The following is a 24,386-nucleotide window of genomic DNA, read 5'->3' on the forward strand; positions in this document are numbered from 1 at the left end:
CTAATGAGGATAGCAAAATAACACACATTTTAAAGAAAACAAGATACATTTCACTGTACACATTTAAACATGACACCTTTTGGGGCGCCTGGGTGGCTCAGTCGGTTGGGCGTCCGACTTCGGCTCAGGTCATGATCTCGCAGTCCGTGAGTTCGAGCCCCGCATTGGGCTCTGTGCTGACAGCTCAGAGCCTGGAGCCTGTTTCAGATTCTGTGTCTCCCTCTCTCTCTGACCCTCCCCCGTTCATGCTCTCTCTCTGTCTCAAAAATAAATAAACGTAAAAAAAAAAATTAAACATGACACCTTTTAAAAGACTGTCAATTGGTCCTGATAAATAGCCCATTCTCTTACATTTATAATACTTCATAACACATAGCACATAAGAAAAAAGAATAGTCGATATTCCTGCCTGAACCATCTGTGCTGAGAGGTCAACTCCTTCCCCAAAGGCATTCATTGCCAATTGTTGGAAAAGTTATTGGTCTTTGCTTGGGAATTCAAGTGTATTGTGGGGGTCAGATGCAGAGAAACAGAATCACTCCAGATATTTTATGCAGAAGGGGATTCAATGCAGAGGATTGGGTTCCTAGAGAAATGGACTCCAGGCTGGGTCTCTGGGAACAGCCCCAGAATAACTGGTTCTCCAAGGCCCTGCTTCCACCTCACTCAGAGTGGCCTCATGGGAACTGCTCAGCTCAAGAACCTCATAGAGCAGCGGTGGCCAGTGGGCAGGAGAGCAAGAGGCTGCTTCCGAGGCCACAGCGATTGCCTCTCCACCCACAGAGAGCAACCAGCCTGTAGCAAGATGGGTACCTGCCACCACCACATCACCCAGGAAGTGAGTGAGTGGATAGCAAGGCACTGTGGTGGATGGCTGAACTTTCCAAAGCCATGACTGAGGCAGCCACAGGCTAACCAGTAGGAGGAGGAACCCCACAGTTTGCTGCCTCCTTCCCTGTCTTGCACAGGTGCGCCTAATGAAGGGACCAGTGTGCATCTGGGACATGGTTGCACAGGAATCTGAGATATACAAATTTTAGGGACAGGATTCTGCACTAGAGGAAAGCACTGGAGAAAAGAAGAGGCCTGGAATGGATGGTGGGGGCCCAGCCATGCTCTCTGCCACCCTGAGGATTGATAGGCCCTGGGCCGTCTGTCCCAAGGTTCTTTTTTTCCATATTTTTTTGTCATGGTTGAAGTCATTTTGTGGGAGCAATGTTTGTGTGATTACAGGGATATTGACAACCCCTTGAAGCAGGAACATTAGGCTACCTTATCACCTATGTGAACCTAGGTAGCTTATTTAATCCCTCTGTGTCTTTGCTTCCTCACTACAGTGTGGGGATAATATCAATACCAGCTTCAAAAGTCTGTTGTGAGGACTGAATGAGTGAATACAGGTACTGGTCAGAGAACATTATTAGACATCACTAGTAAGCAGATTATTTTATATTATTTTAACATGAATGTGAGATGAAGAGGTGAAAAATACTTGAATAGATACATTCTCATTGACTTAGCATTCTAATGACTAGAGGTATTAGTTGTATCCTCCAACTTATGTATCCTAACTCAATTATACAAGACTGTTCCCTTAGTGTGAGTAAGCCATGGGCATTGCTGACTCTCTAACCCTAAATATAGAACTCATAAATAATTAGATTTTGTTTGTCAAAGTCAAGTAGGCATTTTCAAATGAATAACGGCAGAACTATTTTCTGGAAATGCCGATTTCTAATAAACACGCTTCTATGTACTTATTTTGGACCAGGTGATGACCTTCTTCCCACTTACTGAACTTTAAAATCTCTTTCCATGTTCCTATTGGTTTGGTAAGAAGCTTTTGTCTATAATGCACAGTTACAACGATTGAGTACCCATCTAAGGGTGAAGGCTAGGCTGAACGAAGCCTGGGAATTAAGGTAATTTGCTATCACACATCCAGAGAATAGAGCTCCCTGACAAGGTAGATCAAGACATGAAGTATTGATCAACGGGCAGTAAATGTGCAGTGTCTCATCAATTCTGCTCAATGATCCTGAGAAGAAAGTTATGTTTTCCCCTCTGTTTTGGAGATAAGAAACCTAGAGCTCAGATGACAGTACCCGGCTGGGGCCATACATCTGGCCAGTGGCAGGGTAGAATTCTAAACGAGGTCAAGCTGTCACTGAAACCACATGATCTTTCCCCATTCTGTGTCACCAGAGAGAGAATCCTTCGTTACTCCGTATCGAGCTCATGGCCACTCATAAAGGAGGGCAACCAAATTGGATTTCACTGATAATAACGGTAATGCTACTGTCACTGTCCCATCACTGGGCTCCTGGCTAAGGACAGCACTGGTGTTGGTGAGAGGGCCACACATGCCCGTCCACATGCAGGTGTCTCACTCTCTATGGCAGAAGAAAAGTCGTGTATTCCTGGAGCTCTAGAGGCCAGAGCTAAAAGCATCACAAACCTGGCCTCACGTGGACAGGTGGTCCACTGGCGTGGAATGATACCATACCAGGTTCCACCGAGATGTTCCTATGGGCAGCATGGGGTCTGCCGCCAGGCGAGGGCAGCTGTGTGGCCTTGGGAGCCACTGCATCGGCATTTCTTCAGTGGTGAAATGACAGATTAAATGAAATCATCACCTCTAAATCTTTAGGCCTAGAATGGTGATTCGATCTTTGGCAAGACACTGCAAATCTGACAGACACGTTACTAAGGACCTACAAATTATGAACTCTTAAGGCACACAGATAATTTTGGATTTGGAAATTATTTCTGAAATGCTATGTTGCCGAAAGTGTTGGCGTTCTGCATTAAATAACTTCACAGTTATATATGTGCAGCTACTATGAGAAGAGCAAACTGTCAAGTTAAGATCCTAAGATGACGAGCTGTGTTTACTTTTGTCTCCGTCAGAATGTCATGTTAACACCAGATCTTATTCATTCCTAGAGTTTTACGACATTCGATGCTGCTGACTGCCCCTTCCTTCCTCCGCCACCTTCTCTTGACTTCTGTGACGTGGTCTAAGTCTCCATCCCTCCTCCACCTCCTTTGTGAGCACCTCTCCTGTCCGTCCCTCTGACAGAGGTGTTCCGGTCCTCTTTTCTACACAATCCACAATGACTCAATTGACTCTTGGGGTGCCAGTTACCCCAAACCTCCACCCACAGCCTGGATCTAGGGCTGAGCTCCAGATCTGCCCATTCCTTCACCTTGGATGAATGTCTTTGGATTTCTCACCTTCCCCACAAAACACTCTCCTCCTCCAATGGTTCCCTGAATGAATGAATGAATGAATGACAACAGGACTCACCACTGCAGGAAGGTACAGCTTCAAAGAGCTGGTTCAAAACTAGATCTGGGGCCAAAACCCTAATTGCCTAAGGTGCTAAACAAGTAACATTTCACAATGAAAGTAGGGATGGGTGGGAGGGAGACTGTGGCAAAACTAAAGGGTGCAGACCAGGCTAAATGAGGCAGTTAATGCTTAACTTTAGCAAACTAAAGCCAAGTAGAATTACAGGCTCAGTCTGCCAAATTGAGGGCTTTTGTGAAAGAAGCTAGAAATTTGGATTTCAATGTGAAATCTCTACATTTTTCAATGTTGATAACTTATCAAATTTAAAACAATGTGGACTAAAAATATGCTTGGTGGGCTGTTATTTTGCAAGCTCTGTGTTAGATTGATGGTATCCAAACAATTTTACGCAAGAACTATTTTTTCAGCAAATTCAATTTTACCTAAGTCCAACTTAGCTAGTAACATTACTTGTGGACAAATTTTTTTTTTTAATTTTTTTTTAACATTCATTTATTTTTGAGACAGAGAGAGACAGAGCATGAACGGGGTAGGGTCAGAGAGAGGGAGACACAGAATCTGAAACAGGCTCCAGGCTCTGAGCTGTCAGCACAGAGCCCGACGCGGGGCTCGAACTCACAGACCGAGAGATCATGACCTGAGCTGAAGTTGGCCGCTTAACCGACTGAGCCACCCAGGCACCCCTATTACTTGTGGACAAATTTAAAAAACTATGTTTCTCCATCTTTACGATAATGCATATATTGTAAATACATCAGCCAAGCTGACTGCAAAGCCGTTAAGAGATCTAAAAATATTTCCCTCACAGCTAGTTAGTTAGATAAGATCCCCTTTAGTTTATCAGAAAAACAGTCCAGGTTGCAAAATACTTAGAACAATCCACTGGTTTCTGTGATATTCCATGTTAAATCAGCATTGTGTGTCAGAATGTGTAAATTGCTCCTTGCACAAACTGATGGCAGAAGGCCTGGTCTCCTTTGAACTTGGTGCCTGACTTGAGCGACTCCCCTCCCCTACCCAGCAACCACACCTCTGCTTGCCAGTTAACCAGCATAAATGCATCAATTTCTAACACACTCAATTCTATCATGTAAAATAGATCAAATACATTTTTTCATGGGATTTCAAATTTGTGAGATCTGTTTTCTGCAGCACACAGACTTGTGTGGCCATTTTCCTCTCAACCATCACTCTGTTCCCAGCCTGTGGTCTGCTTGCTGTCACTGTCCACTGAAGCCTGTTACATCTTTTGAATACAAAGCAGTAAGAATGGTCAAAGAACAGGTAAAAGAGGCACATGATTACGTTGGAAACAAAGTAGAACCCCCTCCGTAGAGATATGTGTCCTTTGCTTGTGTATATGGTGTTGCTTTGGTCTTATAAACATACAGACTTGAAAACAGGCTTTTGATATTAACTTATTCATAATTACAAGAGCGTCTATACTTGCAAATGGTAATAACATTTGTGTTCAACCATAGCTGGCCCTTCTAACTCATGGTTTTCTTCTACTGAATAGAGATGGTAAGAGAAGCCTTAGTGAATGGGTCTCCAGTGTGTTAGAATTTGCTGTACAGGGGCGCCTGGGTTGGGTTAAGAGTCGGTTAGGATTCTGGCTCTTGACTTCGGCTCAGGTCATGATCTCACAGTTGGTGAGTTCAAGCCCCGCATCAGGCTCTGCGCTGACAGGGAGGAGCCTGATTGGGATTCTCTATCTCTCCTTCTCTCTCTGCCCCTCCCTCACTTGTGTGCTCTGTTTTTCTCTCTCTCAAAATAAATAAATAAACTTAAAAAAAAAAAGAATTTGGTGTATAACACATTTGGTTGTAAATTGTGCACTTTAATTAAAGTATGGAGTCCAGGGGCGCCTGGGTGGCGCAGTCGGTTAAGCGTCCGTCTTCAGCCAGGTCACAATCTCGCGGTCCGTGAGTTCGAGCCCCGCGTCAGGCTCTGGGCTGATGGCTCAGAGCCTGGAGCCTGTTTCCGATTCTGTGTCTCCCTCTCTCTCTGCCCCTCCCCCGTTCATGCTCTGTCTCTCTCTGTCCCAAAAATAAATAAACATTGAAAAAAAAAATTAAAAAAAAAAATAAAGTATGGAGTCTGTTGAAATATTAAAGCATACCTAAAAGTGCATTGTGAATGCTACGCTCGTTGACGACCCGACCCACATGGCCGAGACCATTCTGTCTGCAGCACTCTGTCAGCGAGTCTGGCTAAGCGCTGTCCTACTCACCAATGAGATACATGCCGATCCAGTCTCCAGCATCCACTTCCTCCTTGATGTCCCAGTGGATCACCAGGTCCTGAGAGTGTCCTATGGAGTAGTAGGAGCTGCTGACCATAAGTGTGGAGCGGCTGTCTGAGGTGACCAGGTCGGTGTCGCTGGTGGAGCGGGGTATGGTGACGGTGCCGTGGGGGCCGGTCCTGATGGCCATGCTGTGGAACTGGCCAGGGTTGTAGCTGTGACGGAGTGGCTCCTTGCACCGGCGGCGATTCTGGGAGTTTCTAGATGGGGATGCCATGGCGGCCAGGCCTAAAAACCTGTTCTGGTACAGATTCTGTGGGGGCAAACAGACAATGAGCAGGGGTGGAAGATGCCAGCTCCACAATCACTGTCTTCCCAGGGAAAGAAGTATATGCTAGGAGAGATAGGCTGTGAGAGAGCTGCTCTCCAAGGGAGATCTGAAATACGACACAAAGCATCTTCCTCAGGGTTCACACAGGGATGGCAAGAACAAAAATGCAAGCTCCCCGAGGGGCCATGCTTTTCCATGCTCTGCTGGGGTCTGTCTCTCCCCGCTCCTTCTAGCCCACAGGGATTAGGAGGACCAAATGGCCCCGGCGGTGTGACTGCCCCCAGAGTGCCGTCCTTTGAGAAATCCAGCATCAATTCAATTGGATCCAATTTTATCCTTCTTTAGGGTTGATTATGGTTATTATCACTGAACATCTTAGTGATCCCTGCAGCCTTCGACACCCTATACACAACCCAGAATTAGAGGCGGTCCCTACTGGGTGAGGTCATCAGTCTTGCATTACAACTCTCTATCCTACAGAATGTCGCGGTCATCTGAGATTTCTATTAAGGACCTCTGATACCTTAGTAATCTTCAAACACCATAATTTCCAACAAAATCCAATCTCAGAGAACCATGTCTCCCTTGGAGCCAATGTTATTGTAGAAACCATTGTATCTGATGAGAAAAAAATGCATTTTTTTTTTTTTTTTATCATTTGCAACATTGAGCATTCCATGTGAGCTGAGCCGATACTCAGCAATAGCTGGGTTGTTTGTAGCTTTTAAAATATGGGGAAAAAACATCGTTTCAAACTTGCATAAGGGATTCTTTTTTGAAACAAGCAAGTGTTCTGACTCCATCAAAGTATATTAAAACTGGGATTTAAACGTACATTTTTGGGGTTCCTGGCTATAAAAGTACATGCTATTCTACAACTAATAACACTTTTGTTTTCAAGAGAAGATTAAGGCCTAAAAATGTGTTGAGTCATGCAGTTTAGATCCCAGGGGCAGTTACTTATTACACACATCAATCAAATGCAAGTTCCTGACTTTTTGTTTACACATCATGAGGACCAGGCCTCAGCGACAGTCTACTCTTTGGATTACATAAGTCTATTTAGCAGCAATTTAGGCCTGCACTTTTTCCATCTTCCAAGAACAGGGCACTTGTAAAAAGTCCATTAACCTGATGAAGCACAGTGTTGGCATTTTGTGTCTCGGTCCTTAATGGCCATATGGCATGCCTATTCATTCATTATTTGAGTCTCTTGTTAGGCATTCTTCTGGCCCCACTGGCGGTAACCATGGAATTTACCATAGGCAGAAAAGCCAGACTTCAGAAAGCATCTCATCACACTATTGGTACCATGTGGTCATTTTTTTTTTTTTAATGCTTGTCATTACGACAGTATGAACATGGACAGACCACAGTGTCACCTGGAAACCAGTCTTCCTGTCAGGAAGACTGGCAAAGCCCAGGAAGCATGAGCTATCTGTGCACTTCCCAGGTGCCCTGGCTTTTCTGGGCAGTTCAGAGACCTCGGTTACCTGACCATCCTCCAGGGGCTTTGTCCAGAGACCTTTGTAAATCTCCAACAAAGAAAGGCTGCTGCTAGAGCATAAGATTTCTGCAGTTTATATAGACTTTATGTGGACTGATAACATCTTAAAGTATTATTATGGAGATTAAAAACAACTAGGAATTAAATACTCAAGAATATAATTGCAAGTTAAACCAAAGTTGGTGCAGCACCTACCAAGTTCCAACCTGTGTATCCCGAGACGATTTACTTAATTAATCCTTCTGGTCCTCAGTAACCATTTGTAAATGGGCTGTTGTCAGAACTTAATGAGATAGTGCAAATCAAGCCCTTAGCATAGTGAGTACTCAACAAATGAAAATCTACTACTAAAATACTACTGATATTGCTTTACTAAAAAAGCCTCACTGAAACACAGGTCTTGGGCAGTTGGCCAGGCTCATTCACTGGCCAAGGGTCCCCTCACACCATCCCCAGAGCCCTCATACTTAAATCCTCCTGCAACAAACCCACAAATCGTTTCTAGTCATGGCCCTGCAGGTTTAATCACAAAACTGAAATTCCAAACATTAAACAGTCTAGTGTATTTGTAAAGGTATCATACCAATTTTTTGGAGGGGAGCATCCCTTTATCTGAAAAGTTTGTGTTTGAAAAAGGGTATTTATGCATTAATGTTGAGGCAGAGGGATTTTTATTGACATAGTACCAGTCACGGCCTCAAAAGAGATTATAGAGAGCTTTTCTTTTGTTGAAGACACTTGTGCTGTGGTATTTTTATCAGAATTCCCTGGAAACCAGGCAACTCTCCTGAAACTGTCAAGTTACACCAGTGATCCCTGTCCACGTGGTGGGAACTAAGGCATAGAAGGAAACATTAGTCAAGGAAGACATTTGTCAGTAATTTACTTGATTGGAATAATGGCATTTGCCTGGAATAAGAAGGGCGCCCTCGGAGCTGTTCCTTGAAGGCTGCACTCTCCCACCCCTGTCTTTGCCCACATTCTCTCCGTTTGTACTTGCAGCAGAAATGGTATTCCTGCTTCAAGATTACACTCCAGCAGCAACTCTGCTATAACCTCTCCTTCCAGCCTTTTCCCATTCCTGAAAACATGGGCCTCTGCTCCCTGATCCCACAGGAATCCCCTTCCCCTGCAGAGATCCTTACTGTATTATTGCTAGTTGACCTGTTCATGTGCATCCCTATGCTGTGAAGACTTGAAGCCAGTGTTCCCTGCTCTTTATATCCCCTGGAACTGGCATGATTCCTGGTGCACACACACACACACACACACACACACGCAGAACTTCAAAACTTTAATTAATATGATGGATTTTCTTCAATCATGTCATTTCTTTTTGCAGAAAGTGTTTAAGTTTGCCATTAAAAATAGATAAAATACAGAAAGACATGACAAGTTAGTAGATAGTGCAGAGAGAGAAGAAAATAGAGACAAAAAGTTATGTACAAAGGCTAACATAAAACTAAATGCCATCATGTCCCTAAACAGGTGTTATCGTTAAAGACTCACGACAGCTGCCTCTTGAACGCAGCAGGTGGATAGCTGATTCCCAACGTGCGATTCCTTTGTGGCTATGTTTTCCCGGGCATTCACAAGTGCTCCTAGCTCACACTATAGACTCTTCCGGGTGGAAGAAATAATTTAATCATTCTCCCTTCACATCTGAACCGTGGGAGATAGAGGTGGATCTGTCCTGTTTTTAAATGGCCGTGGATAAAAGACCACTCTCTTCCCAGACAGTGATTCCACTGTTTTACCATCTCTCAATTCTTCCTAATTGCTAAGGCAAATCTCATGGGACACAGACCTGACTTCTCCTCCCTCCCTGCAAAGAGGAGTGGCTTTCCCATTCTCTGTATGAGGAGGATTTTAACAGTATCACTAAATTGCTTCCAGTTTTTTCTCCATCCCACTAAGTAATTCAAGTGTCTTTTATTTTCTCTTGACTGGGTGAAGAGTAACAGACACTGATAAGAAACCAAGAGAATATTAGTCACAGTTTCAGCAACACTGTAATTTTCCAATTATTGGTTGTAATCAAGGCTCTCTGGTTGTGGGCTATGTTAAGCATAGATTTTAACTGACCCTGGAAAAAGTGAATCCAATGTGTGAGCCGCTGAGAACAATCTATCACATTGTGACCTACTTCATAGGGAGTAAGCTTGCATTTGCTGGCTGTTTTCCTATGTGCAGCAAGGATCCAACAATGATATTTTATTTACTTGTTTTGCTTTCCAACTTAAATAACTCAAAATTGTTAAAATGTTTTTAATTAAGTGATATATTCTTGGACTTTTAAAAAATCTTGGGCTGGCCTTGCATGTTTAATGTTTTAAGTTATTCTTATGCACTATAGTAGATTAGCAAAAACAAAACCTTCTGTAAAGAGATGGAATCTTAAAGGAAAAAATTGTCACTTCTAGGGAAGGGACATGTTATCATAGATTTTTTTTTTTTCAGAACACAGGGAGACAAAAGATTCTGCTTTGTCAATTTCTAACTGACAAAGTCATTAATAGCTTTTCTGTTTTGGAATATATAAAGCCGTGAGTGAGTACCATCTCAGAAATGAAAAGAAAGTGGACAAAAGCCATATCTACAATAGAGAAAATGATTCTTAAAAATTGCCTCTACACTAAGAAATCAAAAACAGTGAGTGGAAAACACAGGCCCTGAAGGAAACCTCATTAAAGTATATGAGACGAGGTTATAGAAACTGGCATTATTTAGCTGGAAGAAGGACCATAACAGTTTTTTGAGTTCAGGAACAGATTTTATTTTGAGCAAGTACATGCCTGAAGCTTTTTTATCCTACTCTCAGCTCTGGTTTTGCCATCAGGGGGTAATGGAACTTAAAAAAAAATTACAGTAACTTGTCTCTTTCTACAATGGATTTGAGAAAATTTGCAACAAAAGAAACGTACAGGGAAATAGAGGAATAGAGACCTGACAGAAATTGCAAAGTAGCAATACGGAAAAGGGTAATAATTATGAGCATTTACTCTATGCTGGGAGCGTGGTGCATTATCACATTAGAAACCTCCTGAGTATCACCCCTTCCTTGTCGGTGAAAACTCAGCTCAGAAAGGTGGTTAATAAACATTCCCAAGGTCCTCTTACAGTAGGAAATGGGGATGTGAGCCTGCTCTGTGTGACTGAAGTGGGCGCTTTTATCAATCTTGAACACTCTCTCCAAATTATAACCTGGGCAGATATAGTTGCAGAAACTGATTCAAATATTCCTCTGATCTTCTTGACAACCAAGAAGACATAAAGAAAGCATAGTTCTCATGATCAGAATATTAGAATTTTTGCTCCCTCCAGGTTCTTAATAAAATGCTTCACTTTAGACTTTACATGGGGAATACCACAGGATGTGGTGAACATTATCTTTTAAAAAACTGTAAAATCACAAACAGTGGCAGATTCTCGCACAAGTTTTTGATGAAAGTCAAGGTTATAATAGAAAAGGTCTATTTGGGGCTGTGTTTCGCTGTGTTTCCTTCTGACCACATGCAAAAGCCCCTTGGGCTTATTCCACCCTTTATGCTCCAAACCTCCTGCTCTCAGTTCAGTTCCTATTCCCAATCCCACATCTCTCTGTCCGGCCTTGATGCAGATAAACCAGAGCCTGAATGACCTGTTCTATCTGCAACGGTCTTACTTATTTCTTATCAGTTCCCTTCTATTAATAAGCAAGTGCCAAAAGAACACGGGCCTTGCCCAGCTCTTCTGGATCTGCATTTCCAGCTAAAGTGGTGCCTGGTGAGAAGGTAGTGAGTGCTCAGTAGATGTTCTGTCGGATGAATGAATGAGTGAGTGGATGGTTCGGGATGGGGCGTATCTGCCTCTGTGTTGCAGAGCCATGACATGATGCTTTGCTGTTTGAGTTCAGGAACCCTTCTCAGTGCCTATTTTGCCTAAAGCACAAGGCTTGTTGTCCAGAATCCCCATGACAGGCTCCTGAATGACACTGGTAAGAAGGGAGAGGTGGGGATGAGGTCCCAACCCTGGGTCCCCTTCCGCATCTCACATCCTGAGATCCAAGTCTAGCCTGTACATTCGCATGTTTGCTCACGGGACAGAGGTGGCTGATCTGACAGATCATCAAATGGCCAAGCACTTCCGAGGAGGAAAGTAGGAGGTAGCTGCAATATTACCATCTCTATCCAACTCTTTAGCTCCTGACACCTGTCCCTGAGACTGTGCCTCAAAACTGTGTTTTAAGCCTCGAAGCCATGTGTTGAAAAAGCTGTGTTTTGTGGTGGCCATTGTGCAGAGGAATATCACAGAATTACATAAACTAAATTGTGTGGGCTCCTTTTCTTTGAAGAAGAAATAGAATCCCACACATTGCCGGCTGGAAGGGAACATTAGGCGGAAGAAATTTTAATAAGCAAATCAAACTAAGTCAAGGAATATCCACATAGGAAGTCATGATTTAACAGACAAGGGACTTGTTAAAATGACAGTCAAATGAATTATTTTAGGAACACAAAAAGCCTTACCCCTAACGGAAAAAAAAATCCAACAATAGGTTTAAGAGAGTTGAACAGCCCCCACCCGCACTTCTCTCTGGGGCCCCCAGTGATGGTGGCAGAGGGACGTCTTTGTTTCTTGTTGCTCTAATGCCATTCTTGCAGCTTGTATGTAAGAGAGGTGAGCAGGAGGCCCGGCCGTGCTTCGAGGATATGTACCTGTCACCATTTCGGTCAAATCTGGAATTCTTGGTGCAACTCTGGGCCACTTGGGAGATTTATGCTTGAAGGTGTTCAAGAACAAAGCTGCCAAAGTCTGGGCAGGGGTAGGGGGACAGGGTAAGGAGAGAGAGGAAGGTAGGAGGCAAGGGGGGCTGTCCCATGTTATTTAAGGGAAGCATCTCCTTCTGATCTACTTGAAAAGAGACATCGCCGAAAGTGGTCTTCCTCTGTGTGTGTGTATGTGTGTGTGTCTTTGTGAGAGAGAAAGATTGGCAGACAGATGGACAGACTGACAAGAGACAGAGAATGAATAGAAATGCACAGATGCCTTTCCCTTTTCGATCTCAGACATGTCCTTGTCTTCCTCAGGAGAGTCTCATCTTGATGCAAGTTGGAAAGGTCCCTTCTTTCGGTGTTGACATATGCCAAAGCAAAGAATATGCTCTCGTTTCCCAGAACCACAGTGTCACTCCCAGCAGGTCATGGCGCCCAAGCCCCAGGGACCCCGCTGACCACTTGGGAGCCCCCCGGTGGGAGTGCAAGGGAGCAACGAGGCTGTGGAACTGGGCAGCCGTAAACCACACCCCCGACCACCACAACTACACTCCTGGAGCCACACAGGGCTGCTGTGCCAAGCAAGGTAACTGTGTCTCTTCCACACCCAGGGCACCGCCACCTGCCTAACAAACCTGACCCATAAAACCAAGTCACAGAGACCCCCAGAGTGAGTGGTGGGATCGTGTCCAGTCCCTCCTGCTGCTCTAGAAGGGCAGTGGCCTGCCTTGGGCACAGCACGTGAGCAGGGGAGCTACGCCTGGAACCCAGGCTCCATGGCTAGGACCCCACTGCCTTACTCAGGAGGGAGCATCAAGCTTGCAAAGAATGTAAGCCATGGTGTGTTTTGCTCCTCTGTTCACAATCCTGTTCAGATTTGCTGACTAATGGTCAGTGTGGTCAGGCAATGAATATAGTTCTAAAAAGGACATTTCTGCAGGATTGCAAATGAGGTGCTAAGTTTGCATCCATATTGAAGTTAATCCTCAAATACCTTATTATTTGTTGCGGAGGCTCAGGGCACCATAGAGATGCTCTCTTAAGTTGTGGCACCCCCTGGGAGGCTAGGTCCAGCAGAGTTGGTCAGATTTTTAAGTAAAAAATTGTCTTTTGCTTTCTTCCTTCCTTTAGCCCATTCAACGAGCAGATGTTTATTGAATCATTAGTGTGTACAAAACATTGCACCAAGTATTGAGTATGCACAGAGGGATGGATTAAACAGTGCTCCTACCCTCAAAGAGTTTTGCACAGGAGGCGAGCATTTAAGCAGTCAACTCTGACACAACAACAAGGACCACAACAGGAGAGGTAGGCAAGGTCCTTGTGGGAGGGAGAGAGATGCTGGAAATAACCTTCCAGATGGGAGAACAGAGCCGCTGTGTTTGGAAGGAGAAGTGGGAAGGTCACCAACTGGACCTGGGCAGAGGGAAATCCAATCCAAGCAGAAGGAGCTCTGTATATAAAGACTGGGTGTTGTATGGAAACCAATTTGACAATAAATTATATTTTTTTAAAAAGGCAGAGGGGCGCCTGGGTGGCGCAGTCGGTTAAGCGTCCGACTTCAGCCAGGTCACGATCTCGCGGTCCGTGAGTTCGAGCCCCGCGTCAGGCTCTGGGCTGATGGCTCGGAGCCTGGAGCCTGTTTCCGATTCTGTGTCTCCCTCTCTCTCTGCCCCTCCCCCGTTCATGCTCTGTCTCTCTCTGTCCCGAAAATAAATAAACATTGAAAAAAAAAATTAAAAAAAAAAAAAAGGCAGAGCTTGACAAGCATGGCATACCAGTGGATTGAGGGGAAGCCAGGGGGTGAGAGGGGAGAAGGTCCCACAACACACCAAGACATAGGACCTCCTCCCTTGGAGGAGGGGCCACAGGAGATTTTTTATCTGGGGAAGGATACAGTCTGTTCACCTTAGAAACATCAGCCTGCATCAGTGAGAGGAGGGCTAGGGGCAAGGAGCCTGCTATGTCTGGGGAAGCCCATACTACATCAATCCTGAAAGCCAAGTCCACCTGTAGGGAGCACTTTCATCAGATGATTAAGTTAAACCCACAGTGCCATCTGCAACCGAGGCTCTAAGTCTCATGGAAGGATGAGAGGTAAAGGAACAAGGTTCTTGAGGGGGTCCTTGAGGGGGTCCTTGAGGGGGTCCTTGAGGGGGTCCTTCAGGGGAGTGTGTAAATGAAGGAGGCACAGTCATGGAGACCATGGACATCACCGTGTGTGGCCTGTTTCCACTGGGATCTCGTGGCCCTTGCATTCACTCTGGAGTCTGGCAGTGTCAGTGCATCTAAGGCAAGTGGTACTTGTGCCTAATTTTATTGTCGGGGACACTGCATCACTTAATAACATGTGCCCTGGGACACTTTGCTCCTCAGAACTAATCAGGAGAAATAAATGTCAGGATTTTCGCATCCTTCATTTTCACAGCTTTGCCAACATTTACGTCAATACAAACTGAATTGGATTGGTTTTCTGGAACGTACTGTATTTGAAATCTTATTTTGCCATAGAATACAGTACAAAGGCTATTCTGTACCATTATAGTGCAAAGTAACATCACCAATGGTATATTATGGCTAACTAATATGTAATTTGAACACATATGGGCACATACAGTGTGGCTTGTACCACACTGGAGATGAGGCATATGTTATGAGCTGGATACTATCTAGTGGTGAGAAGATACATAAATTAATCATTTTAATATAGGGTGACAAAGAAACAAGTTTAGAGGGATTTGCAGGATAGGAAGGTAATTACTCATTTTGTTAGGGAAGGAAATAAGACTTGGATAGAAATGTTTTAGGCAGAAAGAACATATGGAAAGGCGTGAAGAGAGTTACAAAGACTGCCCACGTGTGTCCAGGGACTGAAAGACCAGTGTGTCTGAAGCAGAGGGTATGCAGAGCAGGAGCAGGGAAGGGGCGGGGGGTGTGAGGGTGGAGCAGAATCAAGACCAATTTTAAGGCCAAGAAAGCCCAGGTAAGGAGAGAGGCTCTTTGGGGGACACTGAGCCCTTTCGAAGACAGGAAGGAGTAGTGGGGGACACCCCTACATTGTGCTTTCATGAGTACTGTGATTCTGAACACTGTCCTTTGGGCAGAAGGAACACGGCAGACAGTTTCTGCCAAGGTCCTAGAGGAACTACCGGCCAGGTATATAGACATGCACAGCTCTCCCCTCAGGAGGATAGGTGGTCATCAACATGGCTTTTTTAGATCACCCGTCAGGACGGAGGAAGGCACCACCCTGGACTGCAGCTCTAACAGAAGTGCCAGTCCTTGGGAACATGACCCAGGATGGCCCATGATCAGTATACAGGGGTGCTGAACCAGCCACAGCAGCATTTCCTTTTGCTATCAAAGTGCCCCAGATGAACACATCCATAGTTGGTATTAATTCAGCATTCATACGTGAGACCATTTTTTTGGAAGACAACTTAGAGCAGTAATAAAGAGGCAAACACAGATCGCATCTGGCAACATAAATGCATCTGGTTTCTCCCTTCTGTGTCATACTTATGCCTCTCCCTTAACTTGAGAAGTGGCACGGCCAGTTCACATCCCAGATAGGGTCCTGGGTGAGACATTCCTTCCCAAGTCCCTCTCCTCCCCTCATTGTGCCCACTCCTGATAATTTCCAGTCCAGGCTATTCAAATCCAATGCTAGCTGTCACTCATTCTCTTAGCCACACCAGGTTGTACCAGTTCAGCACCCAGGCTATAATACAAGAGCTGGTGGAGATGGTTTAAATCAAGAGATATCCTTTGGAAGAAGAAGGAAATAATTAAGAACTGATGCTATTAAAAAGGATGAGGCCTATCTTCAGTGACTTAGTTTATTGTTTTAAGTTTATTTATTTATTTATTTTGAGAGAGACAGAGACAGTGCATGTGGGGGATGAGCAGAGAATGACAAAGAGAGAGAATCCCAAGCAGGCTCCATGCTGCCAGCACAGAGCCCGATGCGGGGCTTGAACCCACGAAGCTGTGAGATCAGGACCTGAGCCGAAACCAAGAGTCAGACGCCTAACTGACTGAACCACCTGGGAGCCCCTTCAGTGATTTAAGATAATATGATTGGGAAAGTTGGAACGATAGGGAGAAAAATCAACCCACCAGCATCTCCATCAAGATTTGAACATCTATAGGAGAGTTAATACAAGAGCAGAGACAAAGCGTTGCATTCTAAGTGAACCGCAACTAAATGGACAAGTGTCTAGATCTGCGAAAGTCCCTTGAAAGTTCCCACAGCATCAGGATATCCCCATGGTCAAAACAGCAAATCAAGTGACCTAGATAAGTACCATATTACTTTATTACCGGTTATTTATGGAAATGTCAAAAGGAAGGAAGAATTCTATTTTGAAAACAAAAAATAGGATTCGTTATTCAGCTCTGATGGCACTGGGGGAGGCATCACTAAGATTATGGCCAGAGTGGATTGGGAGCTAGCATTCAGGCTGTGGTTATCCAGATAACTGGGTTCCCTACTTGACTTCTCATGTGTGTCTTGCTTAGTTCTAAAAGAATATTAAGAGAAAAGAAACACTTAGCCATCCCTTTTTCAAACATGACACACTGCTGAAATTCTTGAATATCTTTCACAGAGAATCCCTTCCGACATTTGTCATACAAATCCACCCTTTTTTGACTTTTCAGAACTAAGGAGAAGGGATAATCAACTGAGGCTGCTAGGAACCTTGGAATCATGGACAAAAGCTATAGTCTGCTGGGGATTTTAGACAGTATTTTCAGTTTTCCAGACTAAAGGAATAGAATGGTTTTCTCCTAGTCCGTCTCTTGTTTGGATGCCTGGGACCATCACCTGAGTTTTTCTGTGATACACAAAAGATGCAGCTGACACAGTGCTTCTCCCAACAATTCCCAGCCACAGGGAATCTTTGCTCAATAGTATGGTATAGGTTTACATTAAATTCAGTGAGAAGACCATTTAATTTGATTCTCTGTGGCAATCACCAGAAGGCGAACTAGATGATTATCGTCTGGCTAAGACATTTTCCACTCTTAAGCTGATGCCTAGAAGTCGTGGGTCTCAATGATACGGTAATATATTCAAGAGCACTTGCTGCCATTTCAATTAGTTAAAAGATAAGCCGCCTACCCAGATAAATAGAACACAGGAGTCTCAATGATCTGGATATTTTAGAAAAAAATCTTTTTTTTTTTCATCTGAGGCTTGAATTAATTATTCAGATAACATCTCTAATTTTCCCTTCTACCTCGTAGGTGGGAAACATCAGAGATTAAAGTCTTGTATCCTTCCAGGGAGTGACAGCTGTAGGAGAAGCCACGGGATGTAGGAGCAGCAGACACAGCCCTCCTTCATAGGGAGGCAGCAACAGAGACAGTGTCATCACAACGAGATGCCTGGGTTGCCATTCAAACTGCTCGTTAGGCTTTTTCACAAAACCCCCAGAGACAGCAGTATTAAAAGGGAAATGAGAAAATGAAGTAATCTGGGTTTCTGAAAGGCTGTTCAAGATGAAACATTAGTTCCCATGAAGTAAGAGTCATAGGTACCTGCTAATGAGTCTTAAGTGCATGCATTTCCAATACATTAGCTTTGTTCTTTGCAGAGGACAGGTCTTATCGCCTCTGTAACATGCGCTCCATGTCAAAACCTCAACTAAGACCCACAGTCAGAGGCCAGCATTTTACTCTGGCTTTATTAACATTACTTGAAGGTGGCTAGAGCCACATTTCAGGATGGCTTTAAGCTGCTAAAGGCGGGTTTCCCAGCCAATCTTCATGTATTTATTCATTCGGTCAACAAATGCATGTGTCAAACACTGGAAAATGAACACGAGTAGAAACTATGGCATCTGCCCTGGAAAACCAGAACACACCTGAGTGAAAAATCAGTGAACCCAAGGTCCTCTGTGGAGTCATACTCTACTGACAAGGTGAGAGTTACCAGAAGAAACAAATGCAGGGCGAGAGTGGGGTGGATGTTCCTGAAGGGAGAATGGTGCAAGCCAATCAGAATGTAAAGGAACCAGGAAATATTTGAAGCCCTACCCAATTTAAGTTGGCAAATATCTTCTTCCATTCAGTAGGTGCCTTTTCATTTTGTTGATGGTTTCCTTTGTGTGCAGAGACTTTGTAGTTTGATGCAGCCCAATTTGTTTACTTTTGCTTTGGTTTCCCATGCCGTTGGAGTCAGATCCCACCCACCCACCCACCCCCCGCCAAAAAATTGCTGTGAAAAATGTCATATATATCCAGTAAGGAATGAATATCCAAACTATATGAAGAGTTCATGTAGTTGAACAACAAAACCCCAAAAAACCTGATTTAAAAATGGGCAGAGGACCTGAACAGACATTCCTCCAAAGAAGACATACAGATGGGCAAGAGGCATATGAAAGATGGTCAGCATCATTAATTATCAGGAAATATGAATTAAAAACCACAACGAGATATCGCCTCACACCTCTTAGATGGTTATTATAAAAAAGACAGAAATAACAAGTGTTGGAGAGGATGTGAGAAAGGGAACCCTCATACACTGTTTGTGGTAATGTAATCTGTGAATCCACTGTGGAAAACAGAATGGAAATTTCTCCAAAAATTAAAATATAACTGGGGCTCCTGGGTGGCTCAGTTGGTTAAGCGTCCAACTCTTGATTTCAGCTCAGGTCATGATGTCACGGTTCATGAGTTTGAGCCTGGCATCCATCGGTCTCTGTGCTGATAGCATGGAGCCTGCTTGGGATTCTTTCTCTCCCTCTCCCTCTGCCCCTCCCCTGCTTTCTCTCTGTCTCTGTCTTTCTCTCTCTCTTTCTTTGTCTTTCTCTCTATCTCAAAATAAATAAATTAAAAAAATTAAAATATAACTACCCTATGATCCAGTTAATCCACTTCTGGGTATTTATCCAAAGAATATGAAAACACTAATTTGAAAAGATACATGCACCCCTGTATTCAGTACAGCTTTATTTACAACAGCCAAAATATGAAAATAATCACTATTTGAAGATGACATGATAGAAGACCACAGCCTATGTTTTCTTCTGGGAATTTTATGGCTTTAGGTCTTAAATTCCAGTCTTTAATCCAGGTTGAATTATTTTGTATATGGTGTAAGACAGTGGTCTAGTTTCATTCTTTTGCATGTGGCTCTCAAGTTTCCCCAGCATAATTTAAAAAAAAAATTTTTTTTTAATGTTTATTTATTTTTGAGACAGAGACAAAGCATGAACGGGGGAGGGTCAGAGAGAGGGAGACACAGAATCTGAAACAGGCTCCAGGCTCTGAGCTGTCAGCACAGATCCTGACGCGGGGCTTGAGCTCACGGACCGCCAGATCATGACCTGAGCCGAAGTCGGCCGCTTAACTGACTGAGCCACCCAGGCGCCCCCCCCCCCCAGCATAATTTATTGAAGAGACTTTCCTTTCCTTATTCTATATTCTTGGCTTCTTTGTAGTAAATTAAGTGACCATATATGTGTAATGGGTTTATTATCTGCTCCATTGATCTATGTGTTTCTATGCCAACACCATACTGTTTTGATTACTATAGCTTTATACTATAGTTTGAAATCAGAGAGTGTAATGCCTCCAGCTGTGTTCTTCTTTCTCAAGGTTACTTGCTTTGCCTTTTTGAGGGGGTCTTATACAAGACACCCTTATACAAGAGGGTGATTCCATACAAATTTTAGAATTATTTATTCTAGTTCAATGAAAAATGTCATTGGGGTTTTGATAGGGATTGCTTTGAATCCACAAGCACAGAACATCTTTTTATTTATTTGTATCTTCTTCAATTACTTTCATCAGTGTCTCACAGTTTTTAGCATACAGATCTCTCACCTCCTTAGTTAAATTTACTCCTGAGGAATTTTATTCTTTTGATGCAATTGTATATGGTATTGTTTTATTAATTTTTCTTTTTTATAGTTCATTATTAGTGGGTAGAAATTCAACAAATTTCTGTATATTGATCTTGTGTCCTGTAACTTTACTGAATTTATATATTAGTTCTAACAGCTTTTTCGTGGAGTCTTCAAGGGTTTTCTATATATAATATATCTGTAGGTTGCTTTGGGTAGTATGGACATTTTAATGATCTTTGAATTCATTCATTGATCTTTTCTTTTGTGCTTTTAGTTTCTGTTTCTTTATTTTTACTCTGACCCTTATTTCCTTTTTCTACTTACTTGGGATTCATTCTTTTTCCTGACTCCTTTAAGTATAGATTGTTTATTTGAGACTTTTCTTGTTTTTTTAGGCAGGCCTGTATAGCTGCAAACTTCCCCCTTAAAACTGCTTTTGCAGCATCCCACAGAGTTTGGACTGTTGTACGTCCATTTGCATTTGTCTCCAGGTATTTTTATTTCTCCTTTGATTTCTTCATTGATCCATTGGTTGTTCAGTAGCATATTGTTAAATATTAACATATCTGTGATCTTTCCAGTTTCTTCCTATAATTGATTTCTAGTTTCTTACCATTGTGATTGAAAAAGATGCTTGATATGATTTCAGTCTTGTTGAATGTATTGAAACTTGTTTTGTGCCCAAACATGTGATCCATCCTGGAGAATGTTCCATGTGGACTTGGGTGTCTCCCTGCCCATGTTCCCTGTGGGCACCTCTATAGCCTCTTGTGTGATAAACGTGATGCCTGACCCACAAGCTGAGGTTCCAAGACAAGAAACTAGGGTTTTTTTTACATGAAGACTGGGGATGCGTTTCTGCTGTTAGTACAGTGTCTTGGGGGTGGTAGCCTGATGAGGACTGTCTCTCTGACTGTTTCAGACCCATGAGGCCCAGAAGCACAGCACCCCCCCACAGCCCCCCGCCACCAGAGGCTGGTGCTCAAGGAGTGTTCCCTGTGTGGGCTGTGCATGCCCACCAGCTGTGGTAGGGCTGGCCACAGCTGCAGTACACAGGAGCAGGGCACTCCTATCAGAGTTAGCAGGCTAAAAGTGGGGTGCCAAAATGTTGCCTACTGGCAACAGCACCAACAAAGCAAAAGGAGAATGCAAAAATGGAGCCCACCATTCTATCCAGAAAGAGCTCCTAACAGGTTCTTGGCCCTCTGGCAGATTCTTTAAGTTTAACAAATGAGAGAGACTCCTTCACATATGGTCTAGGCACTTTTCAAATTGTTGAGAATGAATCTGTGCATGAGCCTCCGCAGAGCATATTCTCCATTCCCTACAGCCCTGTGGTTCTCCTGGAATTAAGCCTCATTGGTTTTCAAGGACAAATGCTTTGGGATGTTTGATGTGTGGCAGAGAACTCTTGCGCCTCAGAAACAAGCTCCATACTATGAGATCCTACATGACTGGGGGGGGGGGCATGCCTGGGATGGGGTTTCTGTGAGACCATGTCTTTGCCTCTCCTACCTATCTTGATGTGGCCCTTCTATCCTTGTGGAGGTGCTATTCGGCTAGCCTTCAGGTCCTTAACTGTTCTATGTGTAACTGTAGCTTTGCTGTGTTCATGGGAAGAGATGAGTTCAGATCCTTCTATGCTGCCATCTTAAACCCCACAGGTTGAGCATTTAAAGGTTGCTGGAGCGCTCAACGTCTCAAGAAGACATTGAATGTTTGGATAAGTTGGTCACAGAATGGGTTCGGATTGATACTAGCTCCCCCACTAGGCTCAAGAAAATTTCCATGCAACAAGGTACACTGTAAAACACTGCACAACACAGTGACACATCCTTTTTAGGTGACAGATTGGCTTTGAGAAACCCAAAGCCTTGGCCGATGGGATCCTTAAATCTTAAAGAGCCAGGCATGCCACCTCCTGGCACACCTACTTATTTTATGTCTAAAATCTATGGCCTTAGAAACTATAAATATCTATAAAAATGGCAAAATCTTCCTAAAAACAATCCAGAATTTGGAACTTTCCAATTAGATAAGATCATGTAAGAAGTGCACTTAAACATAAGAATTCTAAAATTAAAAAAACAGAATGGAATACTTATTTTAATTGGCATGCACCAGATCCAAAAGGTTTCACAATTCCAAAATAGGTGCATTGAAATATTTTTCATAAAAGGCTAATGAAAAATTGAAGAAACAAGAGGTACCTAAAACAAAGGAATATAAGACTTATGTAATTCCTACTGCTCTCCTCCATCTTTCTTCATTTAAGTACTCGTTCTAGTTATCTTTTGTCTGAACTGTCTTTATACAACTGTTAACAAAAGTCCTCCAAGTTAATGGCCTTACAGACATCCCCATATCTACCTTCAAAGCCTTCCCAGAGTTAAGGAGACTCTGAGAGATTTTCTGGTCAACTTCTATGTTATCATCTTAAATGGCCAAAGGACAACTAAAACTAAAAATAATGAAAACACTTGCCGAATTCTGGGAAATATCAGAGCTTCAGATGGGAGTCTGGAAAAATTGGCAAAAGCTGCGTAAAGGTGAGAATGCTTATAGGGTAAGCCTTTATGAACATCTGTCTATAATCCCCAGTCTTTACAGGAAAATAAAATTTCACAATGTCCGTTCCTTTCCAAACCCACACCCATTGGTTATTGGTCTTTTTTGCCAGAGATAGTTACTGCCTTCTAGCTTGTCTAAGGGCGTGGCTTAGGTTTCTCACTGCCTGGGACATGCAGACTGTCACTTCTTTCTTCTGGCTGTGACTCTGGATCTTGGGACAGTAATAACTCTTGTACCTTCTTTGAGGTCACCTGTCGAGTCCAAGGAGCTACTCAAAATTGCCAAAAATGTATGCTGTTTGTCCCAGACAAAATTACAAAGTGGCTCCATGATTATAAATTGGCCAAACCACAAAGCCTAAAAGAAAATTTTTTTATTTTCGGCCTTCTCCCCTAGGCTTAAATAAAATTTTCTTGGGCTGAGGGGCGTGTGTGTGTGGGATTTTCTAAAGCCTTTATAGAAAGATGGATATATGGATCAACCTACGGTGTCATTTAAGTTGCAATCCAATTCTTTGAGAAATTGTGAGCAACTGTTCTTACCTTACAAATCTTTGCAAAACTAGAAATGTAACTCTAAGGGCAGTTCAAAGATCACCCAATCCTTTTAACCATTCCCCAAGCCTCCCTTATTTATATTAAAAGGCTTGTAACTTGCCTTCTTTCCCTGTGCCTTTGAGACATAAACGTTAAAGTACACATTTCAGAGAGGTAACCCTTATCAGAAGAAGAACCAAAGTAGGGAAAGGTCACTTAAAACTTAGCTTTAGACATCTGAGCAGGAAGCCTTCACTTATTCCATCTACCAGAAAAACAACTTAGATCCTATTTCTTTTGATTCTATTTTTCAATCCTGCTTATTTTCATAAAAAGGAAGCTATAAAGTTTCTGTTTACATATTTCTGTTTGTTACATGTGTCTACATATATATGCTCTAGATGTGTGGCATTTTCTTAAAAAAAATTTTTTTTAACATTTATTTATTTTTTAGAGAGAAAGACAGAGTACGAGCGGGAGAGGGGCAGAGAGAGAGGGAGACACAGAATCTGAAGCAGGCTCCAGGCTCTGAGCTGTCAGCACAGAGCCCAACGCAGGGCTTGAACCCATGAAGCACAGGATCATCACCTGGACCTAAGTCGGATGTTTAACTGACTGAGCCACCCAGGCGTCCCATAGATGTGTGGTATTTTCTACTTTCGGATGACATTGCTAAAATTAACTTGTAAAAGAACTTTATTTATTTATTTGACTTAAATAAGCCCTTATGTGAATTAATTATTCATAAAAAATCTCAAAAATATAATAGAAACTAACCCAACTACTTTTCAGGTTCATGTGACCTGGGATAATCTTTGCAAATAAAAGGTAGTTTAGGTTTGGTTTAATTAAAATAGGCATGTCTTCAGAGTTGCCAGCATTAAATATAATGCAGACATACAACTTCTCTTTTACCTGACTTTATTAGTCAAATAAGATAACATGAACTTGTTATCTTATAAAACTTGTCAGCAAGAAAAATAAATAGCTTGGGATGATGGCTGACTTTGATGTCTCATGAAGTTTTTGTGAGTAATCTAGACATAATTATTAAGAATAAGAAAATTAAATGGGTGTAAATAGAATGAAAAGGTTTTAGGTGATCTTTTTTATTTACTTATTTTTAATTTCAGAGAGAGAGAGAGTATGTGAGATGGAAGTGGGGCAGAGGGAGAGAGAGAGAATCCCAAGCAGGCTCCACGCTCAGTGCAGAACTTGATGTGGGTCTTGATCCCATGACCCTGGAATCATGACATGAACTGAAATC

The 24,386-nt window shown here is 42.9% G+C and overlaps 1 protein-coding gene across 1 annotated transcript in view; it reads right to left on the reverse strand.

The window, feature by feature from the left end:
- The window catches only part of HECW1 (HECT, C2 and WW domain containing E3 ubiquitin protein ligase 1), a 301,849-nt gene that overhangs the window by 237,476 nt on the left and 39,987 nt on the right, over window positions 1-24,386 (reverse strand). Inside the window, exon 2 of the mRNA XM_030307704.1 lies at window positions 5,550-5,874. Within this exon, the coding sequence (XP_030163564.1) occupies window positions 5,550-5,874 (325 nt within the window). The remainder of the gene's footprint in view (window positions 1-5,549; window positions 5,875-24,386) is intronic.

The sequence above is a fragment of the Lynx canadensis genome, chromosome A2 (genome assembly GCF_007474595.2).
Source record: "Lynx canadensis isolate LIC74 chromosome A2, mLynCan4.pri.v2, whole genome shotgun sequence".
NCBI classification, from domain to species: domain Eukaryota; kingdom Metazoa; phylum Chordata; class Mammalia; order Carnivora; family Felidae; genus Lynx; species Lynx canadensis.